This window comes from Uloborus diversus, chromosome 9 (genome assembly GCF_026930045.1).
Source record: "Uloborus diversus isolate 005 chromosome 9, Udiv.v.3.1, whole genome shotgun sequence".
Classification (NCBI taxonomy): Eukaryota; Metazoa; Arthropoda; class Arachnida; order Araneae; family Uloboridae; genus Uloborus; species Uloborus diversus.
In genome coordinates, this window is record NC_072739.1 from 121646345 (window position 1) to 121672362 (window position 26018).

The 26018-nt window shown below is 32.4% G+C and overlaps 2 protein-coding genes across 2 annotated transcripts in view; one reads left to right on the plus strand and one right to left on the minus strand.

The window, feature by feature from the left end:
- Window positions 1-2013: 2013 nt before the first annotated feature.
- On the plus strand, window positions 2014-21268 carry LOC129230664 (solute carrier family 25 member 16-like). Its single transcript, XM_054865079.1, has 9 exons — window positions 2014-2315; window positions 10933-11025; window positions 12774-12907; window positions 14446-14506; window positions 15057-15178; window positions 15265-15331; window positions 16219-16381; window positions 20238-20306; window positions 21092-21268. Exons 1-9 carry the CDS (start codon window positions 2237-2239, stop codon window positions 21264-21266), a joined length of 963 nt encoding a protein of 320 aa, XP_054721054.1. The 5' UTR covers window positions 2014-2236; the 3' UTR covers window positions 21267-21268.
- A 148-nt stretch (window positions 21269-21416) lies between these two features.
- Window positions 21417-26018, minus strand: part of LOC129230663 (1,4-alpha-glucan-branching enzyme-like) — a 39217-nt gene continuing 34615 nt past the window's right edge. The window contains exon 15 of the mRNA XM_054865078.1: window positions 21417-23317. Within this exon, the coding sequence (XP_054721053.1) occupies window positions 23270-23317 (48 nt within the window). The 3' untranslated portion in view covers window positions 21417-23269. The remainder of the gene's footprint in view (window positions 23318-26018) is intronic.

A 26018-nucleotide genomic window follows, 5' to 3' on the forward strand; every position in this document is an offset into this window, starting at 1 on the left:
ATCATACCATCTACTATACCCGATGCCGACGGTAACGCTATACAATATCATCATACGATTTTCATGAAACTTTCTTAAATCTTGCTCATTGACATCTAAAACTTATCCATATTCTTTTTTTTTTTTTAATTTATCATTCATAATTGCTGCGCAATTATTTTTTGAAATTCGTTAAAAAACATCCTTTTTGAGCCACAAATAAAATAAATAAATACCTTTTTGCTGAAAAGTAAAGTATGAAATAGCAACGTCAAAAAGCACAAATTGCAGATTACTGCAGACACGTGTTTCGGCGTTACAAGGAACGTCTTTTTCAAAGCAAAAAGTAATGAGCTTATGGGTGAAAAGACACCCGTGTGTCGGATGTCTTATCATCCATAAGCTCATTACTTTTTGCTTTGAAAAAGGCGTTCCTTGTAACGCCGAAACACGCTTCTGCAATTTGTGCTTTTTAACGTTGTTATTGCATACTTCACACTTTTTAGTTGCCTGCAATGATTTAAAATGTTATAACTCAACTTCTATGGGAGCTACAGAGCTGGGTAATAGCTTATTTTAAAGAGAACTGGGAGCAGTTTAACCTGATATGTGATTTTAATGCTTTTCGTAAAAAAAGAAATTTCACAAAATCTTAAAATTCAAAAACTTTGAGACATAGTTTTATTTTAACTGAGAAAATACACATGCATTTTTTGATGTGTTTTATTGAACAAAATCCAAAACTTTTTTTTGAGTTCGACCATAAAATGATTAGCAGTAGCAGAAAATAATGTAATTTTGCTGTTTTCAATAAAAATAGAATTTGAGACTTGAAGGATGCGAGCATGCTTGTGCACGGGCATCCATACAATGTAATTTTTGAGGGGGGGGGTCTAATTATTTCAAGGCTTTAATTTGAAGACAAAGAAAAAAAAATTAATTTGAATTCTGAAATTTTGAATTCAAATTATGTTTTTCGCAATCACGAACTGAGACAGGATCCTATTCATTGGAGTTATTGTTTCTAGAAACAACTTCTGTCCTCCCCCCCAAGCCTGCCTCTCCTCCTGGGCAGTTACGTGTGCATAGTTGTGTGTGTGTGTAGGCTTGTGTGTGTGTGTAGACCAGTGTGTATGCACGTAGGCGTGTGTGTGTGTGTGTATGTGTGTGAGTGTGTGAGCGTGCGTGTGTCTAAGACATGGACGCCTTCGACCAGGAGAAGCGGATAGCTCAGGACCGGAGCAGCCGCGCCGCGCCGCCTGCAGAGGACGGTGGGCGGTGGTGCTGTAGAGGAAGGAGGCTTCTGGTCTAAGCTGCAAAGGACACGGAACATCAAAAACGGTCAAATGAGAACCGTAAGCAATCGTGATTGCTCAAAAAAAAAAAAAAAAAAAAAAAAAAAAACTTTTACTTTCTTTTTTTTCTATTTGCAAAGTAATAAAAGGAAAGTTCAATTCACGAAAATGTTCATCATTAATCATTTTTTTAAAACTTCTAATCATTTTAAAGAAAAAATAGCTCATCATTTACTTCAGAAAACAGGTGGAAATTTATTATCTAAAATACATCGTTATAATTCTAAAAAAAAAAAAAGTATGTAGATGAAATTATTAAAAAATTTCAAATTCAGAAGGTTTTAATTGCAGTCATTTATTAATTCCTTGTGTTGAAATATTTTGAATTTTATTTGTGCTCAAAATTTTATTAAAATAAATTGATCGTAACAATATAAAGAGGGGGTTTGAGCTCGTATTTTATCATTCGGTAACATTCGGAGATTCATTCGGAAAACTGAGAATTTTCACCCTCCCAAAAATTTAAGCTCCGTGCACTCCTGTCTTTAAAAATTATTCGTGAGTGATAACATAATTTTTTGATTGCTCTCGATCTCTATTTATCGACGATTTTCATCAGAATGAAGATTTGAAACTCGTTGCTGGCGAAATCACTGCATTTGGCGACGTTTAAATGTGGCAACCTCGAACAAACAAGTGACGGAAATCTGACGTAACCCAGGCAGTCAGTTCTCGGCATGATCGGCTCTAAAACGAGCGCGAAGACCTTGGCTCTTGCCATAGTATTTCTAGTAAGCTAGTGGAAATGAATGACTGGTTTTTCTCGTTGGATCTAAATCTTCATCTCTGCTAACGGTAAATTGAAGGATTCTAGTGAGCATTGTCAACGTGGAAGCATTTTGTAATTATTCAACCCTTGTTGAATTATTACTCCTTCAGAAAAGTTCAAAACTAGATCTAATATGGCAGTGACAGAGAAGAAATTGGGCATGGTAGAAGTAAATAAAAAAGATGTGTACATCAAATCGTTTATAGCTGGAGGTAAGTTTTTCTTTTTCTCTCATTAGACATAATGGTTTTCAAGACAAACTAAAAAACTGTCAGTGTTCACATAGTTGCGGGTTTCAAGTTCGTTGTTTAGATTTTGAAGCTTTATAGTGATGCAGACATTTTTCGCGAAGAAATTATATGATTGAAGCAATGTTTGTGTCGAAGTCATTTGAATTTTAGTTTATGATGATTATTATATCACACGTGTGTGACATTCCTGACAATTCCTTCATCATTTCATATTCCTGATGACTCATGACCTACCACTCGGGAGATTTACCTCAAATGTTTTCACAAAAAACCGCGGGGAAAAAAGTTTCTTACTGATATTACTTTTTTTTTTTTTTTTTTCATTTTTCGTATTTCAATTTGGTTATCTTTGTTTTGGTGTTTATGACTAAGAAAGTATGTTAAGTCAAGCCATACACAGTGTACAATTGACGTTGCCTGGGATTTCTTAGTAGATTCAAATTAGTTAATTTCATTTTTTCATGAAAATACTCTTTATGTGTTAAATATAATTCATATATTACGTAAGTTGAGTTTTGCTCTTACTTTAAAACAGCTGTATTGAAATTGAATGCGTGCCAATAGTTTTTGGCTGTTGTTCAAGTTTGTTGCTTTTACATTAGGGGATATGATTTAAACATCTGTCAAACTGTATTAAGTTCCCTGAATACACAAATATTTACTAACTAGAAAAACGAATATTTTTTTGCAATACATATTATGCTTGCGGTTTCATAAATGATTTATAGTGCTGTTTTTTCCAAGGAATGTTTCTTTTTTTAAATTTCAAAACATATTTTGTTTTTGCCAAAGGTTTTGTTTATCATTTTGTTAAAGTAAAATTTTTTCAACAAATAAGTATTTTAGTCTCTGAATTGATACAAAATATCAAAAAGAGGTTTTGTCTTCACATTTTTATGTGTACTGTTTGATGAGTTTGCTTGTCTAATTCGCCTTCATTTGAGTTTTAATATACATGTGCAGAAATCATTGTTATTATTGACAAATGAAAATGATGATCCTGAATATATCTGTAATGCAATTTTTAACCTTTAAAGCAGTGGTCTCGAAACTATGGCACGCAGGCCATAGTTGCCTGCAAATATTTAATATCTAATAATATTATATATTCAAAAAAAAACTTGTGAACTTTTTTTAAATATCATCCAAACGTAAGATATGAAAACTTCAAAAATTTTGTCTGTGCTTGAAAATTTATCATAACAGACAGGACCAAGATCCATCAAAAAAAAAAAAAAAAAAAAAAAAAAAAAAAAAAAAAAAAACCTAAAAAACCATAGGATCTTTCCCAAAAAAGTTGTTAAATCTAAACATCTTTAACTTGAGGGTTGCAGGTATGGGACATTTAACCAATGTCCTGAATTCTTACTTCAATTAATTTAACTGAATTTAAGGTTGAGAGACAGCACAAGATTTGAACAAAAACTATTTATTAAAAACAGATTAAAATATGGTCGAGGTTTACACGCTAGTGTGAAGAAAAATGAAACAAGCGCTGACCGCCACAACACCACGGGCAGTTTTATACATAGGACAACACACTGTTGCTACACAAAAAGTAAAGGTATTAGAAAAATAGACAAGTTTGGCAAGTTTCTGCCGAGGTAGTTTAAAACCACTGGTAGAAACCGGTTAAAACCAGCATAGCAAAAACCACTTTCTGCCACATTTGCGGCAGAAACTGGCAAAAACTCACAAAATGAAAAATTAATTCTTGATATGCAATGGAAAAAATAATTGTTAACCTTATAAAATTATCACAATTCAAAATCAAATGTTACATTGTTGGGACCCTGCAATTGCCTCTTAGAAAAGGTGGTTTCAAAAATCTAAACAGGTTCTCAATTTAATATGCACAAACGAGAAACTTTAGAATATTCTTGAAACAGAAGAGCTAGCAGACAATGCATCAAGGAGCAAGCAATGTTCGTGAAAATTTCATCTATTGTATAACTGGTCTACCATGTAGTAACTGGGGTTGTGGTAAAAATTTGACTGGAAAAATAAGTTTTGAGAAATGGGGCCAATTTGTTTTGAAAAGCTGTGACATTAGGTGTAAAATTCTGGCACTTTCTTCTTGAAGCACATTTCAATCACAAACAATTTAGAGGAAGCATATAAGTGAGCAAATTACAATCAGTAATGCCTGTTTAATTCTGTATGTCACTCCTCTTTCCTAAGCACCTCTGTATGATTTTTTATCCTTTGTTAAATTAATGCAAATACTACGAACCTCTGCAATTGAAAAGTTCCCTTTATGAACTAAATCAATGGCACTAGCATTGGATTTTATTTTTTTAAAAGATGAAATGATGTTTAATTTTTTAGTTTACTTAAACAAATATCATTTACTAATTACTTGAGTTATTAAAGACACTTTTAAGTTTTTGCCAGTTTCAGCCGGTTTTTACTGTTTATAACCAGTTTGCCACTGGTACGGCAAAAACTAGTTTCTGCCAGCAGAAAGACAACTCTGAAAATAGAACAAGGTTAATTTGCATAAACATTATTAATAATTTAACAAGAACACAAGACATATCCTACAATTTAAATTTTCTATTTTCAGTTCCAACAAAAGTGAAAGAATAGAAAAAAAGGTACAAAATTTCGCTAAGGCAGTTTTTGAGAGCATATGAGTGGTAATTAATGCAAATCTAACAGCTTAACTCATGTTTTTCTTAAGATTTTCATGAATTATCAATTATGTACACAATAACTTTCCCTGAAGAAACACTTACACATGAATTAGACTTATATTATTTACTCCAAAGTATTTTAAGATGTAATAAACACTTGGTAATAATTTCATTAAGCAAGTATGGCCTGTTTAAGTAAAAAACAATTGATATTTAGTAATGTCTAACCAAAGAATACATAGATTAAAATTTACTGCTTGCATGAAATAATGTTTCCTAAACATATATCTTTACTAATAATAAAGCTGTAAGTCTCTGTCTGGATATCCGGATTTCTGTGACCCGCATAGCGCCTAGACCGTTTGGTCGATTTTCATGAAATTTGGCATAAAGTTAATTTGTAGCATGGGTGCACCTCGAAGCGATTTTTCGAAAATTCAATTTTGTTCAGTTTTAAGAAAATTTTACCCAGCAAATTATAATAACGTGGAACCGTAACATATGCGAGCCATTTAACATAGCAAATAGGTGAGAAATTCATCATCCATTATTTGTAAATATACAGGCAAACCAAATGATTTTTTTAAATTTTCTACTACGGGCAAATCCGTGCGGGTACCACTAGTACAAAATAAAATAAATAATTATGATCTGAAAATGTTGACACTTTTGTTTATTTTATAATTTCTAGTTTTGGTTTCTAACTTGAAAAATGAAATAAATGAATCAAAGTGAGGGGCGGGGGGTTGATCGCCGTCAGATAGGCTAAATTAAAGAACTCGTAAGATTAGATATAAAAGAAAGTTTCTTTGATGGTCACAATATACTAGTTTGTAAATTGTGATATTGTAAACGTTTTTTTTTTTTAATTTTCGAGTTTTATGCATTTGTAGGGGAGAGGGGGCACATGTGAACAAAAACGATATTTTTCTATATTTTTCATTATTGATTTGAGATAAAAAAGAAAAAGGTGCTAAATATGATAAATCAAACATTTGCTAATATTTTCATGCAGTTATCCCCCTTCTACAAGAGGAAAATCCAACCTAAAAATTAATTCTAAAATATGTTACATTTTGTTCACATCTACCCCGGTGGGGGGGGGGGGCAGTCGTAAACACACCTGGGACACAAGTGAACCGATACATAAATGGTATAAAATGCAGCTAAGCATATCTTTAAGTACTCTTTATTACACATTAATAAACACAATGAAAATATAAATATTGAGTACATAATAAATTAACTTGATTCAACGAACATTATAGCCTTCAAGTTTTACAGAAAAAGAAACTGAAGAAGCAGCTCGATATGTGCTACCTAAAATTGTAGGTGGGGGTAATTTTAGCAGAATATCATCAGTGTTTACCATCGATGTATCATCTGTTTCTGGAAATACAAAGGTTTCATTCTTGTGATTCCTCATGAATTTAACATTTGCTTCATCACTCTCCATTTTCTGGATACGGCCAACATAGTGAATTTTTGTCTTTTTTGTAGTGAATTCTACGAGGACAAAGTCATTCTCAGCTAAATTTTCTGGTGCAAGGTTGACTTCAGCACAAATTTCTTGATGGCTACTCTCTTCAAAGCTAATGTCGAACTCGGAGTCACTGACTACAACCTTTGACTTCTCCTTTTTCAACAGTTCAGCAAGTTCTAACTTTCTTTTCTTTGCAACTCTTACACATTTTATCTTCATTTTCTCTGCCTTTTCTTCCATAGCTTTGACAACAATATCTTTTTCGGGGATGTCTGTCAAAATTCTTGATTTTCTTTTTTGGCTCTGCTTACTTTTCCCTAGAGTGGAATCGTGAAATTCTATTCTAGGCAATGGTCTCACACATTCTGGGGTAGGACTTGAATGTGCATTGCAGCTGGTGGAGGCATCCTCAGGATTAACTGGCATTAAGCTTGTTATTTGAGTTGTTATGAAATCAGCGTCAGTAAAAGCAAGCCGAGGTAACGGCCAAATTCCTGGTTTAGAAAACCCCGATTTAATATTTTTGGATGTAAAGGCTGCTATGAAAGCTGGTGAACACTGACCAGTTTCATATATAGTTATTCTTTTTCCTGGGTGTAATGTCAACCAGTCATTGAAAGAAGTTTTCAGTGCAGATTTAAAGGGGCCATAAACACCTACATCCAAAGACTGTAAGCAGCGTGAACAATGAGGGGGGAATGTAAGGAGTACTGTTCCATTCTCATGACAAAATAATATTACATCCAAACTGATATGACTTTCATGATTTTCAAGTAGAAGCAAAACAGGATTTGCTGCGGTACAGCGGGAGTACTTTTGGAAGTGTTTTACAACTTCTAGGAAGATATCTGCTGTCATCCATCCAGTTTTGGATACTAACCCTAAGCTTTCTGATGGTGCTCCATTTAAGAAAATATCTTTGTATCTTTTTCTTGGGAATACGAAAACAGGAGGTACAGTGTTTCCCATTGCATTAACTATACCACAAAATGATACAAGTTCACCTCTCTCGCCTGAAGCATTTTGTCCAACTTGTTTCTCTCCACAAACCGCAATCACTTTTGGAGCCTCCAACACAGTCGCGATTCCTGTTTCATCACAGTTATATATCGCGGAAGAAGAAAAATTGAATTTCTTCAGTAGAGACTCGTAGTTATCAAAAAATGCTTGAACACTTGCTTTATTAAAACCTAAGACCTGATTTAGACTAGTGTTTTCCGGTTTCCTTAATGACAAGGTGGAGTGTCTTTTCATAAATCCCTTTATCCAATCTAAACCTGCAGTTTTGTCCCTTTCCCAAGATTCAGGAAAACTTCTGCCCAAACTCTTTGCACAACTATATGCCATTTCCCTTGCAGCTTTATATGTCAGACCATACTGTAATTTTGAACTTTTCATAAGATATTTTTCAAGGAGTGTTTCTTGTTCAACAGTAAATACCTGTCTACTTGCATACTTGTTTGAAAATTTATCTGGCATTCCAAGTGGACCAACTTTGTTCAAATCTCTTCGAGCTTGAAAAACTCTTTTGTACAGCATTGTAGGTTTCAAACCAAAACTTTCAGCTGCATTTCTAATTGACATATTATTCTTCATGACAGCTTGTATAGCATCCTCAACATCTTTTTCTACTATCATAGCCCTGTTGGTCTTTTTTTCATATGTCCTCACCATTGTTAATTAGAATCCCAAAAGAAATGGTAATAATTTTTTTGTTGTATTTTTTGTTTTTTTTTTGTATTTCGAAATATTTCTTTAGTACATACAGTGACTCTCAAAAGTGTTCGTACACTTTGAAATTCTTTAGTAAAACCAAAAAAACTCGAAACTGAATTCGAATATGAAGTTCAATATTTTTTCACATCATTCCTATGTTATTCTAAATACAACCCAGTAGTTTTTTCAAAATATTGATGGATCTTCTTTTTGAAATGGGTCAAAAAACGAAGAGACAGAGAAATAACACGCCACGAAAGTCATCGTACACTCAAATATTTTCGAATAAATTCATAATTAAAATCATCATATGTCGTTTTTTATTATTTTTGCATTGTGTTGACCCTTAAAAGTCATTTGGCTTTAATTTTTTGTTTATTTATTCCTTAATATTTTGTTTATTACGTTAAAATGGCTGGTATTCGTAAAAAACCACAAACACCATTCGAAATTTGAATTTTTTTCCCACAGTAGTGGTAAATTGGTTTGAAATGTCTCTAAATTAGTTAATTTATTTGTTTGTATAGTAAAGTGCTTGATTAAATCCTTTAAAGAAACGAATCGGACCGAAAACAAGGTAAGAAAAGGTCAACCGGCAAAGTTGACAAAACGTGATCGGAGATTTAAAGTTAAAAAATTTATGAAAAATACACATTTGAGTGCTGTAAAAGTTTCTGCAGAGTTAAATGAAACATTTTACATTTAATTTTCTCCTAAAATTGTTCGCCAAGTTCTCTGATTAGCTGGATTAAATGGGACCTCTTCCCGCAGAAACTTTCTTGGCCGTGCGAAAAACAGAAAGCTTACGCTTTTCGTCGCAAAATCAATGATAAATAAGCTAAAAACGTTTTAGAATCACGTCTACTTACAGATAAAAATTAATTCAACATTTTTGGTTAAATTGTTGTGTAACTGTAAGTAGAAGAAAAAATTAGGAACTTAATCTTAAGAACTTATTTCGATCAGTTAATCAGGACGGTGGAGGTGTTCTAGTGTGAGGGTGCATATCAGCATCAGGACTTGATAGTTTGTAATTTTTTGATGAAATAATGAATCATGCTGTTCCTTTTAATATTTTATAAACCAATTTTGAACTCTTAGCCAAAAATTTGGTTATTGGAAACAGCTTTGTTTTTTATCAAGATAACGATAAGAAGCACACGGTTTTCAACTTTTGCGTCTAGTGCCTCGAAAATTGTCCTAAAGTTTAGATAATACTCCCTCAATCTCCAGATTTTAACTTAATGTAACGTATTTAGAGATATCTGGAGGCTAGATTTCGAAAATAGGGCTTTTAAACGAAAATAGAGCTCGAAACAGTAAGACTCGAAGTGTGGTTGAACACTTACTCGGAAATTACGCAAGAAAAAGAATGAAATCTATTCCAAGACGTTTAAAAGGTGTTATGAATACTGTATGATATTCTAGTAATTAATAACCTAATCAAAAGTTAGATTATTCAATAATGTATAGACATTTTATAAAGTGTATGAAGACTTTTGTGAAATAAAATTTCCGGCACTTTTTGATTTTTAAAAAATTAAGTTTTTATATTTTTTCAAAACTTTTCATGTAGTTTTGTTAAAAATTGATCATAGGTCTTATAATTAAATACCTATTCCGAAATATTTATTCTAACCAATGGATTGGGGCCTATTTCGTTGAAAGTCGTAGGTGTACGAAGACTTTTGGGAGCCACTGTATATACAAATTACAGCTGATACTAACTTTAATTATTAAAATTTTTAATTATTCAATGTTTCTTAATCAACCTAATCAAATTAAAAAATTAAAAAATTTTTGAAATTGAAATAACTAAAAAAAAAAAAAAAACAGTATGGGGCACATGTAAACAGTTCACGCCTGCCCCTACATAGTGTGCTCACATGTGCCCCACATAACAACTTAAGCCTAATCTGATAAAAAACAATATTTCTTTCAAAAATTTTTAAAAAAAATAGAGTACAAAAACTTACTTTATAAATCCCACTTCAAAATGAATAGAGTTCAAATCACAATAAAGATAGTGTTGATTGTGTTTTTACTCTGAGAACTGGAACATGAAAGTTTACTGGCACCTTCCAAAACAGAAGTTATTATGATAACTAAAAAACAAAATGGTTGAGATCTTTGAAATTTCAGGCAGCATACAGTACTATTGCTGCCATTTACATGAATTTTTTTCAGATTTTTTTCCTCATGTTATCTGGGTAAAATATGGTTTGTTCACATGTGCCCCATGTTTACATGTGCCCCCCTCTCCCCTACTGTGTTTTGTACATATATACAGTCTTTTGAAGGAAAATTAAAATTTTTACTTAAATATTTCCACTAATTAATAGTATTAATGTCATATATCTATACTTTCTAGAAATATAAATAACAATTTTAGTAAGAAAGGCAGCAAATAATACTTTGGTGTACAGAGAAATCAAATTTTCTTACAGCTTATTATCAAAGTTTGTTTTCACATGGGATACTGAACGTAAAAAAACACTGGAATTTAAGCCTTGTAAATTTTATGAATGCATTATTTTGTGCCAAAAGTATTCAATTTTTCCAGAGTGGGAAAAAAATCTTTTCCGATCTCCACTTGTGAATGCTTAAAATTCTTGTGGATGCTTACGATTGACATTTCAATACCATTTTATGCAACATAAAGCATCTAGATACATCTTTCAATGATTTAGAATTGTATCAAATATTTTATTTCCTGAATATAAATTTAGAACATGTTTTATAGGTGTTGCTGGTATGTGTGCAAAGACTACAGTAGCACCTCTTGATAGAATAAAAATACTTTTGCAAGCTCATAACCATCATTACAAACATCTTGGTAAGTATAACACCTTTCGTGTATTTTCTAAAATTATTTCTTTTTGTCTAATGTATTTTTTAAAATTGATTTTGGCCTTTTAGTTCAAACTTTAGATTTCTCACTGCATGAAAATTTCCATTTTTTATCTGGCGAATAAAAACTAGTTAAAAATTAATTATTGCTATTTAGATAATTTATCTTTCTATTATTTCATCGCTATACCACTTTTTACTGATTTACATGGTCCAAAAAATCCCAGGTGCCAGGTTACCTGTGCAATCAAAAATGATATCTTGGTGTAGAGACGTACCGATTAGCACTTTGGCCGAGTACCGAGTACTCGGCCTTTCACTACTCGGCCGAGTACCGAGTTACTGAGTACTCGGCCTTTTACTACTCAGCCGTGTTACAGAGTACCAATTATGTTTTAAGAAGAACCACTGACACACATGTGATGAATTTTGAACTTATTGGAATAGTAGTATAGACCTCCTTGTCCATATAATAGTTTTTAAAACTAAATTCTTGCTGAAATTTAATCATGCATTACATAAAAAATTTTATTTGTGTCAAAAATTTTACAAAAAAAAAAAACATTTTTAAAAAAAAAATAAATAAATTAAAGGTATGATAATCAAGTTGGAATTAAAACAAATTACAGTAAAATCCCTCTAATGCAGAAACTAAAAAGACAATTTTTGTTTGTCCGCAACAGAGAGTTGTCCACAGGACAGGGGTTTAATAATGTTATTTGTATTGGAACTGGGGAATTAAAAATTGTCTGCATATGAGGGGTGTCCGTTAGGAGGGGTTTCACTGCATACCAATCAATTATATTTCTAGTCTGCCAAACATAAATAATTTTTAAAAGCAGATAAAACAAATGTGCAGGAACACTGCAGACACGTGTTTCTGCCCCCCCCCCCTCGTTACAAGGAACGTCTTTTTCAGTACATAACAGCGGGGTTTTAACATGTTATAATATTTATTACACCAAACATACAGCCACAAGTGATATATCAAATGAAAGAGAAACTCAAACAGTTTTACATAATAGTGTTGAATGTGAGCACTATTCGTCACTCGGCACACGTCAAGACGATATGCGAGTTCTTCCCAAACTTTGATGAGTGTCTCATTAGTAATTTCTGCAACAGCTGCTTCAATCCTGTACCTTAATTCGGGAAGGTTGGCTGGCAGTGGAGGCACATACACACGGTCCTTAATAAACCCACAAAGATTAATTAAGATTAGATAAACCCCCGACCTCACACGGCGTTAGGTTGGGTGACCGTGGAGGCCATGGGAAACAAGCCCTGTCATTAGGCCCCTTGCGGCCAATCCAGCGATCGGGTACAGTTAGGTTAAGTCAATCGCGTACCTCATTATGCCAGTGAGGAGGTGCACCATCTTGCTGAAAGATGAAGTTTGCAAACTGTAAAACACAAAATGCTTTCTGTTTTTTAGTCGCCATCTTTGCTACAAGCGCTTTCTAGCGGATTGCAGCAGAAACATTCCACGCGCATGCGCACTGAATGCCAACAAACAAAACTGTTTGAGTTTCTCTTTCATTTGATATATCACTTGTGGCTGTAAGTTTGGTGTAATAAATATTATAACATGTTAAAACCCCGCTATTCATTTTGAAACACCCTGTACTTTCATTCTTTTACTTTTGTTAAGCATATAACAAAGTTATATGCATTATTATATTAGCTTTTATGTGTTACTGTTTACATTTGATCATTTATTCAAAAATATTATAGGTGTGTTTTCTGGACTAAAAGGTATTGTTCAAAAGGAAAGCATTTTTGGCTTGTACAAAGGAAATGGAGCACAAATGGTTCGCATTTTCCCCTATGGAGCAGTTCAGTTTGTTTCATTTGAAATTTACAAAAATGTACGTATTAGTTCAGTTCTTAATGTTATTATTATTAAATATTTAGAGCTCATGATTGTTTTGGACCCATTAAAAGCTTACATATACACACTTAATGTGAAATTTGGCTTATGATCACCAAAGTATGATTTTTTTTACATTCAAATTAAACTTTTTAATTAGTAAGAAATAGCACTTGGAAAATTGCAGGTGAGGAAAACTTGAAGTTCAAATAAACCATACTTTATGTGGTGTAAGAATGGTAGTTTAATAAATAAGTAATAACAATGAAACCTTAAGTCTTGTGAACTTGATAAGTCTCTTGACATTCAAAGGAATCTTATTTGTAAAATCCATTTAAATTTGTGAGTAGTTTCATTCCTAAAATCTCAATGTAAAGCATTCTTGCCGAGACAAAATTTAAGATTAATGTCAAGTATTTTTTAGTACTGAATTTGAGAGTTTGATTTTATGTTTGCATCTGCATAGAATGAATTTAATGATATAACATGATAAAATGAATATAGTGATAATATAAAATGAATCTAGTGATAACATAAAATGAATATAGAGATATTTACTAATAATTAAGCTGGAAGTCTCTGTCTGGATCTCTCTCTGTCAGAATCTCTGTGATGTGCATAGCGCCTAGACCATTCAGCCCATTTTCATGAAATTTGGCACAGAATTAGTTTGTAGCATGGGGGTGTAAACCTCAAAGCAATTTTTCGAAAATTCGATTTTGTTCTTTTTCTATTCCAATTTTAAGAAAATTTTCGCGAGCAAAATTATCATAAAATGGACGAGTAAATAACAGTTATCATAACGTGGAACCGTAACATGGGCAAGCCAATTGGCGAGAAATTCATCATACATTATTTGTAAATATACAGGCAAACCAAAAGACCTTTTAATTTTCTACTATGGGCAAAGCGGTGCGGGTGCCACTAGTATAAAATATTTTAGTACACAATTATTAAAATAAAAATTTCTTAAATGAGTGAATTTATTCAAAAAGATTTTCATTTATCATTAGGTTAAATGTTTAAAATATTCACTTAATTATTTTCTATGCTGAAGGATGGGAATTCAACTTGGTGCATAACTTCAGCATTTTTTCTTTAAAGAAGTACCACATCAATAGAGGATACTGATGCCTGTTTTACATAGCATTATGCCATTTCTATTGCATAGTTCTTCTTTAAGTGACATAATGATGGTTATATTACCATTGTTTTGAGTTTTTTTACAAAGAGATGAAAATGCATGTCCTTTTCCTGTCAACACCACAATAGGCGGAAATTATTTTTTTAAAATAATTATTTTTTTAAATAAAATAGCCATCTTCCAAAATTTCATTGATGTACACACATGTATAAGTAGTCTACATCGAAATCTATAAAAAATTAAACTAATGCTCTAAAATATTTTAGCTGATGCCTGATTTGGTTTGTGTAAATGTCACGCCATTCAATGAATGTTATTTTTGTTCGTTTTCGTTTATTTCCTTTTAAATTATAGTTTTAAATAATTGTTCTTTTTTTTAAATCCCCTTTTAGATTTTAAAAGACAATTTTGGGCAATCTCATGCATTAAAATTTTTTGCTGGATCTGCAGCAGGTAAGAAATAATTCAAAATTTTATATTTGTTGAATTAATTAACAAATTTTAACAGTTTTGGTTTTGCTAAGGGGAAAATTGAAATCAAATTATTTGAAGCACAACATTTAATACTAAAACTAATGTTGATATGTGCTCTGGAGTAATCAGTATAACGTGGATCGACCTCTGATCTTATTTGTTGAGTGGAATAACAGACTTTAGTAAAAGAACTTTTTTTGTGGTGAGTTGTGGAAAAGGGAACTGTTTTTGTTGTTTGTATTACCTTGCATTACCTCCACATCAGTATTACTGTATTAACCACTGCTGTCCAGAGAGAGTGTATTAACCTAACTACACACCAATAACTTTCCCTTTTCAATGAGGTCTCAATGAAGAAAGATACACTTTCAAAATAAGTCACAAAGTTACTGGATTTTTTAAAATCTTTTTTTTACAACATTGATTTGTTTTGTTTTTGCATTTCAAAAAAAAAAAAAAAAAAAAAAAAAAAAAAAAAAAAAAAAAGAGAAAAAAAAGGACAATGTATAATTACCTATACATATTACAGGTATAACAGCTGTTGTGATGACTTATCCTCTTGACGTTGTTCGAGCTCGCCTCGCATTTCAAGTTACCGGGGAGCATGTTTATTCTGGAATTGTCGACACTCTGTCATGCATTTTCAAAACTGTATGTATATTGTTTTTGTGTCTAAAACTTTCCTCAACCAATATCTTACATATTAAAGAATACTAATTTGTATATTTCTATATCAGGAAGGTGGAATGAGAGCTTTATACAAAGGCTTATCACCAACTGTTCTTGGCATGGTACCATATGCTGGTAAGTTTGTTTTTTGCTGCATGAGAATGCAGCAATCTTTTACCGTTCACTTTCGGTTCATGATAATTCTTTTTTTCTTTTCATAACCGGGAATGCAATACAACGCCTCATGAACAAAAGCAGAAAAATGCTTTTAGTAATAATATGATTTATTGTATCGATTGGCAGATTGCATAGTAATAAAAAGCTACATCTGCGGACTATACACTGCTGCAAATTATCTCAGACTTTTGTTTTAGCATAATGAAGTATACTTTCAATCAAATCGATTAAAAAATAAAAGAAATTCAGTGCAAACATTAGCCAAACTAGGAAACACGTGACAAATACCCCAGAACAGGTGAATTTGACTATAGTTTGACTCAGAATCCAAAATCCAGAAAATTCCCAAGTTTGGAAAGGTCATGGTCCCGATCATTCTGGATTCGTGGTCCCATTTGAATGAATATAAGACAGCATGTATATTATACAAAATTTCATTTGTTTTTTAATTATATCAAAGAACTTTTTCTTAAACTGTTTTGGGGCTGTTCATAAATAATGTCATTTTTTTTTCAAAAAAATTGCCCTCCTCCTTCTTGTCACACTTCACCTCAGCCCTCATCACATGCCAATTTTTCACTAGCATATTGTTTTAAAAAAGTGTGATGTCACAAAAAGTCCTCTCCCTCCCCCTTGTGACAATTTTGCAAACCCTCTCTTCCCTCAAAGCCGCATCTTTAAAGGTGACCTCTGAATTAATTTTCACTACCACTGTATTTTTTAGTTGAAGCGATAAGCTTAAATAATTATTGCTCTATTTGCACCTGATTACAACTTCTTTCAAATTATTAATTTTATCTTATATGCTGTAGTATTTAAAGACTAAGAAAGTTATTTTCCCCCAGGTTTATCATTTTACGTTTTTGAAAGATTGAAACACATGTGCTTGGAGTATATACCTAATTTATGTGGACGACCACATTCTAGTGCAACTGGTGGAGTTGTTTTAGCTTTGCCAGCTAAGCTTTTATGTGGAGGACTTGCAGGAGCTGTGGCACAAACAGTTTCGTAAGTTACTTTCAGTTGTTGATAATAGATATTGTTAATATTGTAGGCTATGTCAATAATGTTTCCAAAACACTGGAATTTGATTTAAGTTTTTCGTGAATAAAATGTAGCATATAAGTTAAAGAAATATATCATGTTTACTAAAATGTGGTATTTTGTAGTGATTCCTTCTGCAGTAGCCCTAAATTAGGGGTGTTTGTGATCCAAGATTTCCGAAAATTTTGGGCTGACAACACATTTTGAAACTGAAAAATTATTTTTAAAAATACTTTAAAATGTTTTTTTTTCCGATGAATTTTGTATGCATATTTAAAAAGGTTTTTACAGGAGGGGGGTAGGGGTCGAGCTTCCAAATATTCCATTGTCCTTAGAAAATGTTACTTGAGTCCACTATCACCCTTGCCTTAAATTTCTTGGGGTCAAGACCAGAAATATATCTGAATTGGGCTCTGAGTGTAGAGCTTTTAACCACTTAAAGAACATAAAGCTAAGATAAATAAATACCTTTGTGCTGAACAGTAATGTAAGACGAACAACGTTGGTCAGACACGTGTTTCGGCGTTACAGGGAACGCCTTTTTCAATGCAAAAAATAATGAGCTTATGGATGAAAAGGCATCCTTCGTCTTACATTAACATAAAGCTAGTTAATTCCTTGAACATAATATTTAAAATTTAGTATATTTTGAAATACCTCAGACTCCTAGAGCCGAATGTGCTGAAGCTGAAAAGTTATAATGTTTGTCATAAAACAGTTTTCCAGCAGAACAATGGCAGATAACTCACCAAATTACTTAAGGGGAATGGGAAGCAGTTTAACCCTAGTGTCAATGACCAAACTTTTCCTTTACTCTCAATAACCGGGCACCCATTTTGAAGATTTAGAGCAGGAAAATAATTTTTTTTCTGACACCTCTTCTATTTAATTGGATTTTTTCTTCCACCCTCATCTTGGGAAATATGTGTATCCTGTTTTTACTAAAAAGCAAAATGGTTTATTGCTTTTCCAGCATTTTATGTTTACGTTTCACGCTAAATGGTCTGTTAGAAAAAAATGCGCTTCTCTAGTTTTTTTGTAGTACTGGATGTATTAGGTTATATGCTATTTCATAGTAAATTCATAGTATTTTTTAAATTTATACCAGTGATGTTCAACTTACAGCCCACGGACCACATGAGGCCCCGCGAAGTTCATACATGTGTCCCATTGCATCGAAAAATATTATCAGTCATTTTTATCCTCACTATCATTTGCTCAACCTTGGCTGTCATGGCATCTGACATTCGTAGGTAGGGGAGATTGGGGCTAGTATGCGAAGGGGTAAGTGTGCAAATGTTAAATAATTTTCTCGTTTTTGGTTTGACAGCTCTGAGTGAGCTGTCACGTATCCACGTAGCTGTTTTGCTACTGTCAGTGTATTTTCATTGAAATCTACCAAACTGAACGTGTTGCATGAGAGAAAGTTGTTTTTTCAGTTTTTAGTAATTTTTTTCATCTATAGTTATTTTCTTATAAAACATTTAATAATAGAGTATTTTACAAAAACTTATTAATATTGAATAGCCCATGCTTCTATGCAACAAATGACGCCCTATTCAGATTATTTTATGAAACCATTTTTAAACTGGTGTAACTTGTTTTCAATACGACGGGTTGGGGCTAGTAGGCAAACTTTTTTCGGGGAAAGTGCGAATTCGTATGCTAGCCCCAAGTTAAGTTTTTAGATTCAAAACATTAAACAATTGAAATTTAAATTCTGTAAATTGTCAATTTAACAAAATAATTGCATTAGGTACAATATTCTTGAGCTTATTTCTTATAGAAATGCTTATACAATTGCCAACGTACATGCTCTGCTTACCGGAAATGAGAAAATACAACAACAGAAAAACCCCAACAGGTGTAATGCTGCATTCTCTAGTGGGTAGATGACAGCTGAAATGTTTCCAGATTTCTTAAAAGATTTTGCTAACAATAGATGTTCAAAGAAAAACCTCTGATTCTCCTACTAGACATTTATGACACCCACATCAATAGAAGGTCTCTTGATTAACTACTACACTACTAAAAATATTAACACTACTCTCTTTATTATCACATTGTTGCCATAGGTTGCAGCCTCTTGATAAGAGCCTGCATGGCCCATTGAAAAAGTATGCTAATTCCGCCCGTGATTCTTGGATGGTGGATAATCCAGGAAAGCCAATGACGATTTACGATGTGCCAACGGTGGCAACAGTTGCTTTTCCACAAGAAGTTAGTTCAATACTTTGGTTTTACACCAAGAAAATAAGTGAAAAAATTGTAAAACGCACCTTCATCAAGAAAAGAAAAAAATCATTTCAGGGATTTTTTTTTGAGGGGGGGGGGATACTCGCTTGAGTGTCTAATCTTGCTACAAATGTTCATGCTTTTGAATTATACACTTATCTAACCCTTCAGAAGAATATTAATGATGAATACAATGCTGTTTCCCGTATCAAATATAAATAATTGCTTGTAATTGCCGAAAACAATAAAATTAGGGGGTGCAATATCAAAAGGAGGGATGATGTGGGAAAACGGTGGTCATATTTTGATTCAATGGCTCATTTTACATGATTATCATCAAAAATGGTGTCAGATGCATTTTGAAGGGGTATTTTTTGATGTACCTGTAATGGGTACCCGCGTACTTGGTTATTAAATATAGGTATAAAAAATTTTAATGCTAAAAAACTCCCACCAAAAATGTTTCTAAAAACACATTTACAGAAAGTTCTTTAGTTCAGATTCATGTAAATAACAAGGATTAAAAGCAATTTTACCAAGACTTAGAAAGGGGAAAAATTATGATAAAAGTCGCAAAAAGGTACCCCGTCATTGGCGTTAGGGTTAATATATTTTAGGAATGGTGCATTTAGTCGTGCTGAATGAAGTTGGAAAAAAATATTTGCGAGAACTGACTTTAGAGTTTGAGGGATCCACCAAAAAGGATGGATGGTTTGGAGCCAATTTACATTACTTTCACTCATTTTTAGAATAAAAAGACAAATATTATTCGGGACGGCATGCCCGCATTACCCTCTTCCATGCACTGCTCTGCGGATTTATAGACAAAATAATTTCTCATCATGACAGGAATATTTCCTTCAGTTTTATTCACTGGAATTCTGGTATTTTTTCCTAGTTAATACCAGAAATCCGTCATGTTGCATTCGTCTTTTAGCTCCCAACCTCCGAATTTTTTTCCTCCTTACTCCTAATTTTCTAAAGATATCTGTATACTGATATAAATAATAGCCGATGATAAAGTAACCCGCGTGTTTCAACAGTGAAACTCACGCCACAGCATGTTAATTTGATAATATGATTTGGAAAGGCTTTGTGACAAGGTTAAACTCCATCCGGTGACTGAACTGTTATACTGCTAAGACTGTCATTTCAAGACAATGAAGAAACGTAAAAATGGTCAACAATGACTGCTATCTACTGGAGTTAAGGGTTAATCCACTGGAGTAAGGGTTAAAACTTAAAACTACCAAAATATCATCAAACAGGCAATGGCTGCGTTTAAATGTAGAAGCAAATTTTCACGCGTCATACCATGACGAGCGACTTTCTAGTATATCAGTGTTGGTGTGCAGACATGTTAAAATGCTATTTTAAGGTGATTTTACTTCAAGAAACTATTACATTTACTACCGTTTTTATGCAATCGATGCCATCATTTTGAAAAACATGATCTATTTTTCTGCTTTTCTGTTGTACCCTCATTTCTTTTGATCAAGAGAAGATGCTCATAGTGTCAATTATGAAAATTAGCTTTTTTGAGTTCAAAGCCTTTTTATAATTATGTTAAATTTTATAATTTTAGCTATCCCTTGGATGTTGCTCGCAGAAAAATGCAATTAAGTATGATGCGACCTGAGACATATAGATTTGGGTAAGCTGTTCTCAACTTTGATGTAATACAAGTTATTGATATTTTTTATTACAAGTATCATGAATTATACTGCCGGGGGAAGGTGAAGCATGGCATTGAAAACGTATCTCCTCAAATATCTGAAACACTAATTTCTGTCGATAACAAGGGCGGATCGAGAAAGTTTTCAAGGGAGGCGCGATTGGTTTATATTACTTACTTTTTACTATGTATAATTATTTTAAAATATTGATCACAAAAGTTTTGGACTTGCATTTCAAACCGGTCCAGGATAGGGTCCCAAACCCAAAACTCCCTTCTCCTAACATCACTGGAACTTGTCTAAATTTGCGTTTTTTTAACTTCTTTTTCGAAAAATTACTAGAGGAAAGTCCCTTAAGGAAGGAGCGATTGCCCCTCCCTTGTATCTGTCCCTGGTCGATACTGCACTTTACCTTCCCAGAGCAGATTAGTCCCATGTGTCCAAAGTGTAGTGTCTAAGACTTTATTTTCACATGCTGATTGGAGAGAAAAAGAGCCGGGAGCTAACCTCACTTTGTACTTTTCTTTTTTGCGCAATCACACAACCTTTTATTCTGTTGCAAAGATTTTACATAAAACAGATTCTTTCTAGTTTTTTTAGCTGTCATTTGTTGGGGGAAAATAATTTTTTTGTCATTAGATTAAAACAGAGCTTTTAAATGCATTATTTGATGATGGGAATGATTGCATTAAATGATGGGAATTAAATCTTCTTTTAGTGTGGAATTATTTCTAGTAATCAATAATGTGTTTTGTATTTACAGGGAAGGTCTTGTTACTACTTTGGTTTTAACATTCCGTGAAGATGGAATTGCAAAAGGCCTTTATAGAGGGATGACAATCAACTATTTGCGGGCCATACCAATGGTTGCTGTATCATTTACCACTTATGAAGTTACTAAACAACTTCTTGGATTGGATACTGGCATTGAATCTTAATTTCATAATTTTATGAGGTGTTTTTAAAGATCTGACTCATACATTGATCATAAAATTTGTACAAAGAGCTGTATTTATTTATAATCTGTACAGTTGGTGTAAAATTACTGCTGTTGATCAGTCGTTTTTTTACATTGAAACATGTAATTGTGCTTATTTGTGCAATTTTATTTATTATTCATTTCATCATTTTATTTTTTTTACACATTAAAGTAGGATCAGAATAAATTGATCAATCAACATAACTTGACATAAATTTTATATCTAAATCTTACACATGCTCTTGCAAAAAGGATAAACTAATTTTATTGTTTCTACCAGACATTTTAGCACATCACAATCCACCAAATTGATCACTCTCAGGCTATCTGGTGTAGTGGGTAATAATTTTGTACCAAGATGTCAGATTAAATGTGTGTAGAACAAGATTAAAACTAGATAAAAGTCGGAAACAACGTTGGAAAGTTTAAACTACTAGATTTATTTGTCAAAAACTTGTCCTGTCTTACAAAAAATAGCTTAGTAAAATAGATTCATTCTTTTTGAAAGATCCCGTGTAACAGAAGAAATTTGGAAATAAAAATTAACCTATGTGCAATGAATAATTTCAAAACTTTTCATTTTATTAAAATTTCAAAAATGTTTCAGGGTAAGAAGGAACTAATTTAAAATAGAACAAAACTTTCATCCATATTTTTTTGCATTGCAATCACAAAACATGTCTAGGTCTTATTGCTATTTTAAATTTTAATGTTATATTTTTAAATGGAACTTATTCTAAGAGGGCAATTTAATTTATAACAGTTTTTAAATAGTAAGGTGAAAATTAGAACACAAAAAAAAAGCTATTTCAATTCATATTTAATTGTAACAAAATCAATCATTATGCAACATTTGGGTATTGAAGTGTTGAAAAATATTTGGACAAGAAACATTTTGTAAAAGATAATCCCAGCAAATATTTTTAAAAAGTAGTTATTCAGTTCACTTTTTAAATAGTTGTACTTTAAAGTAGTTCTATAGTTTTAAAACTATCAATTCACTTTTATATCTAGTTTGAAATTTGCTATAGCAAAAAAACTGCTGAACTGTGAAATAAAAACCTCCTGATTTTTTTAATTTAAAATATACAAACATTTTTCATGTGATTTATGTAAAACTTTGTATATTTGTAAATATAGCTTTAAATATTTTGTTTCTTAATGCAAAATGATGTATTTTGTAAATTTTTTGTAATGGAAACTGAAGTGAGCTTGAAGATTAAAGAAATTATGCCTAACACATAGCTTTTTTTCTTAAATTTCACATTGAAATTGACCATAAATTTTGTAAGTCAGAGCCACACTGATGTAAGTTCGAAAATTAAGATTTTCCATTAGTGTTTTGTATGTAGAATCCTATTTTGTATCGAGCCATATGAATGCACTCAAAAACTCCTTTGCAAAAGTTTATCAGTGTTAAGAGTGTGAGTCCAATCTTTTGTATGCGCTGAGGAAAAACGGTTGCTTAAAAGGCAACCGTTCTCCTGTAAGGTTGCGAGTATGTGACTTACGCTAGTCTGACTCTGAGGTACGGAATTTATTTCAGCACGTTTATCATACAGTATTAGTTTTGTTCTAATTTGTCAATCAAGAAAGTTTGTTTTCTTAGAAAGATGAAATATTTGTATTCCATTACTTTTGAAATATTACACAGATATTGTTATAAAATTTATTTTTATTAACAAATTCAACATTCATTATTTATTGGTCAAATTGCATTTTAATTTTTTAAAAACACTAAGCTCATTTTAAAGAAAAATCTTTCTTGGAACTAACAAATAACTTCTGATGGCACATGTATTCTCAGTTGGTACTGATAAAAATAGTTGCACTGCTTTACATCAGTACTATCACACTATTTAAAAAAAATCTCAGGTACAAAGTATAACAAATCATATGAATAAAGTCTCTAAAATTCAACAAGTTGAACATGGCAGTTCTTTATCGAAGAGTGAATTCTCTTTAGTCAAAACGAGCATACACAATACCAACCCTTGCTGGTATATAAATCTACAATAAGGAAAAAAAATATTACATCATTCAGATAAAGTAAAATTTTAATTTTTAAAATGTAAAACTATGATACATTTCAAGTAAGATAACTTTTGCATGGTTCAATTTGTAACATATAAAAAAGGGTAACAATTGTAGATTGTTAGATTTTCAATGGGTTTGTTTCTATCAGTCAAAAGTACTACTTTTAGTCACTGAAGTTGATAGAATGAAGAAAAAAATAATAACATAAGCGAGGAAAAGCTTTTGCTTTTGAATAAGTCGACGTCTTTATGATGACACAAGTGATCAACTTTGGCGCTCTAAATGCTTACGCTTGCTGTTTACTGCATTTCCAGATTATAATAATTAAGAAGAGAATTAAATATTGCGCTCTACGCTTGCTATCAACCATATCGTTGCCAGTACATGTGAGTAAAGAAGCAAATTAAATATTGTGTGCTCTGCGCAAATGGCATTTCATCACTTGTGATGTCATGTACAGAAGCATAAAAAATGAAATTGAATCTGGGAATTTATTAAAATAATCGTTAAAAAATATTAAACTTTGTCAAATTATTTAAAAAATGGTAAAATCCTATGTTTTAAAAGCATGCTCTTTCAGAAAAAAATACTTAAAAAAAAAAAAAAAAATTTGGAAACAACCCCATTCTATGGATTATGCAAAACTAATGAATGTTGACAGCCCTAACAGCAAATAGGAAGATAACATAAGTCTCAAAAGTGAGCTACATAAAATAGTCACCCCTAATACACTTAGAAAAATTGACCAGAGGAAGAAAACATGGCTGTTTTCTTTGCCCAGCAACAAAAATGGCAGATACTTACTATGTAATTTCTCTCAAATAGGAAAACTGCCAACTTTCAACTGAATTTTCAAGTAGACTAGGCTTCTTTTGCAAATTTAACAATGCATGATTAAAACTAAATATTCTGCTTCTACTTTTCATTTATTTTACAATGTAGTTTCATATGAAAACTTATGCAAGATAAGTTTGAGTGTGGTTTAAACTTGAGTCATTCAAAATAATCGTTTATGCAGCTAAAAAAGTTTCATCTTAAAAAAAAAGAACTAATTTATTTTGTCATTTCAAGTGGTTGAGAAATACTAATGTAGGGATGTTCTAAATTATAAGATTATAATATTAAGGTGGAAATGAGAGTTAAAGTTTCTAGGGCAGTAATAACAGAGATGAAAGTAGTAACACTTATTTGAAATTGTTTCCACAATTTGGATACCACTGTTGTTTCCACTTGTAACCATTGAACCATTTCCTTAAGACTGCTAAGCAAGTAAAGGGTGTTTTTTTAGAGGTATAGAACTTTAAGTTGGCAACACTGTTTGATATGTGTGCCATTTTGATAGCTGTCACTTGTTATGTGTTCAGTTCAGTTTGCCATTTCATCATGAATAAACAAGGTGGTGCAACATGCCATACAGCGCGTGTTACGATTTATTAAAAGAAACGTTCGGTGATCGAATAATTTGGCGTAAGGGACCCGTGAATTGGCCTGCAAGATCATGCGATTTAACACTGCTAGACTACTTTCTGTGGGGCTATGTGAAGTTTCTGGTCTGAACGATAAGCCACAAACAATTGACGCCTTGGAAGAGAACATTTGCCACCTTATTACTGACATACGGCCTATATTGCTGAAAAAAGTGAGAAAATTGGACTTTCTCCGAGCCAGCCGAGGTGGCCATATGCCAGAAATCATATTCAAATAAAAATGGAAAAGAATCATCTTTCGAATAAAGCAACATTCATGGCAATTAACAACATTTAACTGTGTTTTATTTGAACCTAAAGTTCTCTACTTCTAAAAAAAAAACACCCTTTACTTAAGATTGCTAATGGCTCTTCAACATAGTGAATCAAATGATCAGGGGTGTGCACAGAAATTTTGGGGCACGTCACAAATGACTTTTCCGCTCCTCCTCTATATTGTTTACCCCTATATTTCACCCCCAGTTACAGAAATATTGGGCTCCCTTCAGGCTTGGGGCAATGGGTGTCCCTTCTCCCCCCTTGAGCACGCCCCTGCAAATGATTATATGATACAGTGGAATCCGTTTAATAGCACCACCAGTTAATCTGACCAGTCGCTTATTCAAACCAAATCTTAAAGAACTAAAACAAATCCAATTACACAAGCTTAATATTATTTGCTCATTGCGACCAAAAATCGGTTTGATTGGCCCAAGGAACATGAGAACAAATTGGAAAAAAAATGAAAATTGCCCAATTGAAGTGAGTTTTTAATGTGTCAACTAACTTAATAGTTAGTGCAATAAATAATGGTTACTGATAACTTTCAATTTAATTCAGCAATATTTGTATGAAACGAGATGATTAATGATTCTTCTATTGCATGGCAGCACTATGCTTGCAGAGATCAAAATTTCAGTGAAATTTCAATTTTTTTCAGTTTAGTTAACACATTCAAAAATACAAAATAAATTTTTAATAAACGATTAGTACATTCTACCACTTATTTTTTTTACTCTCACATTTTTAGTTACTTCTGGTTATTGAATTGAGTCGATACTGACTGAAAGGAATAACTAAAACGATATCGGTCTGAACACATAGTTAGACAAGTGTAAAAGCATTATTTGCTTTGTTTTAATTAATTTTTTTAAGGGAAAATTTTTCGTAGACAGCAGTTTTTCTTCTTTGTATGTTCACTATACATA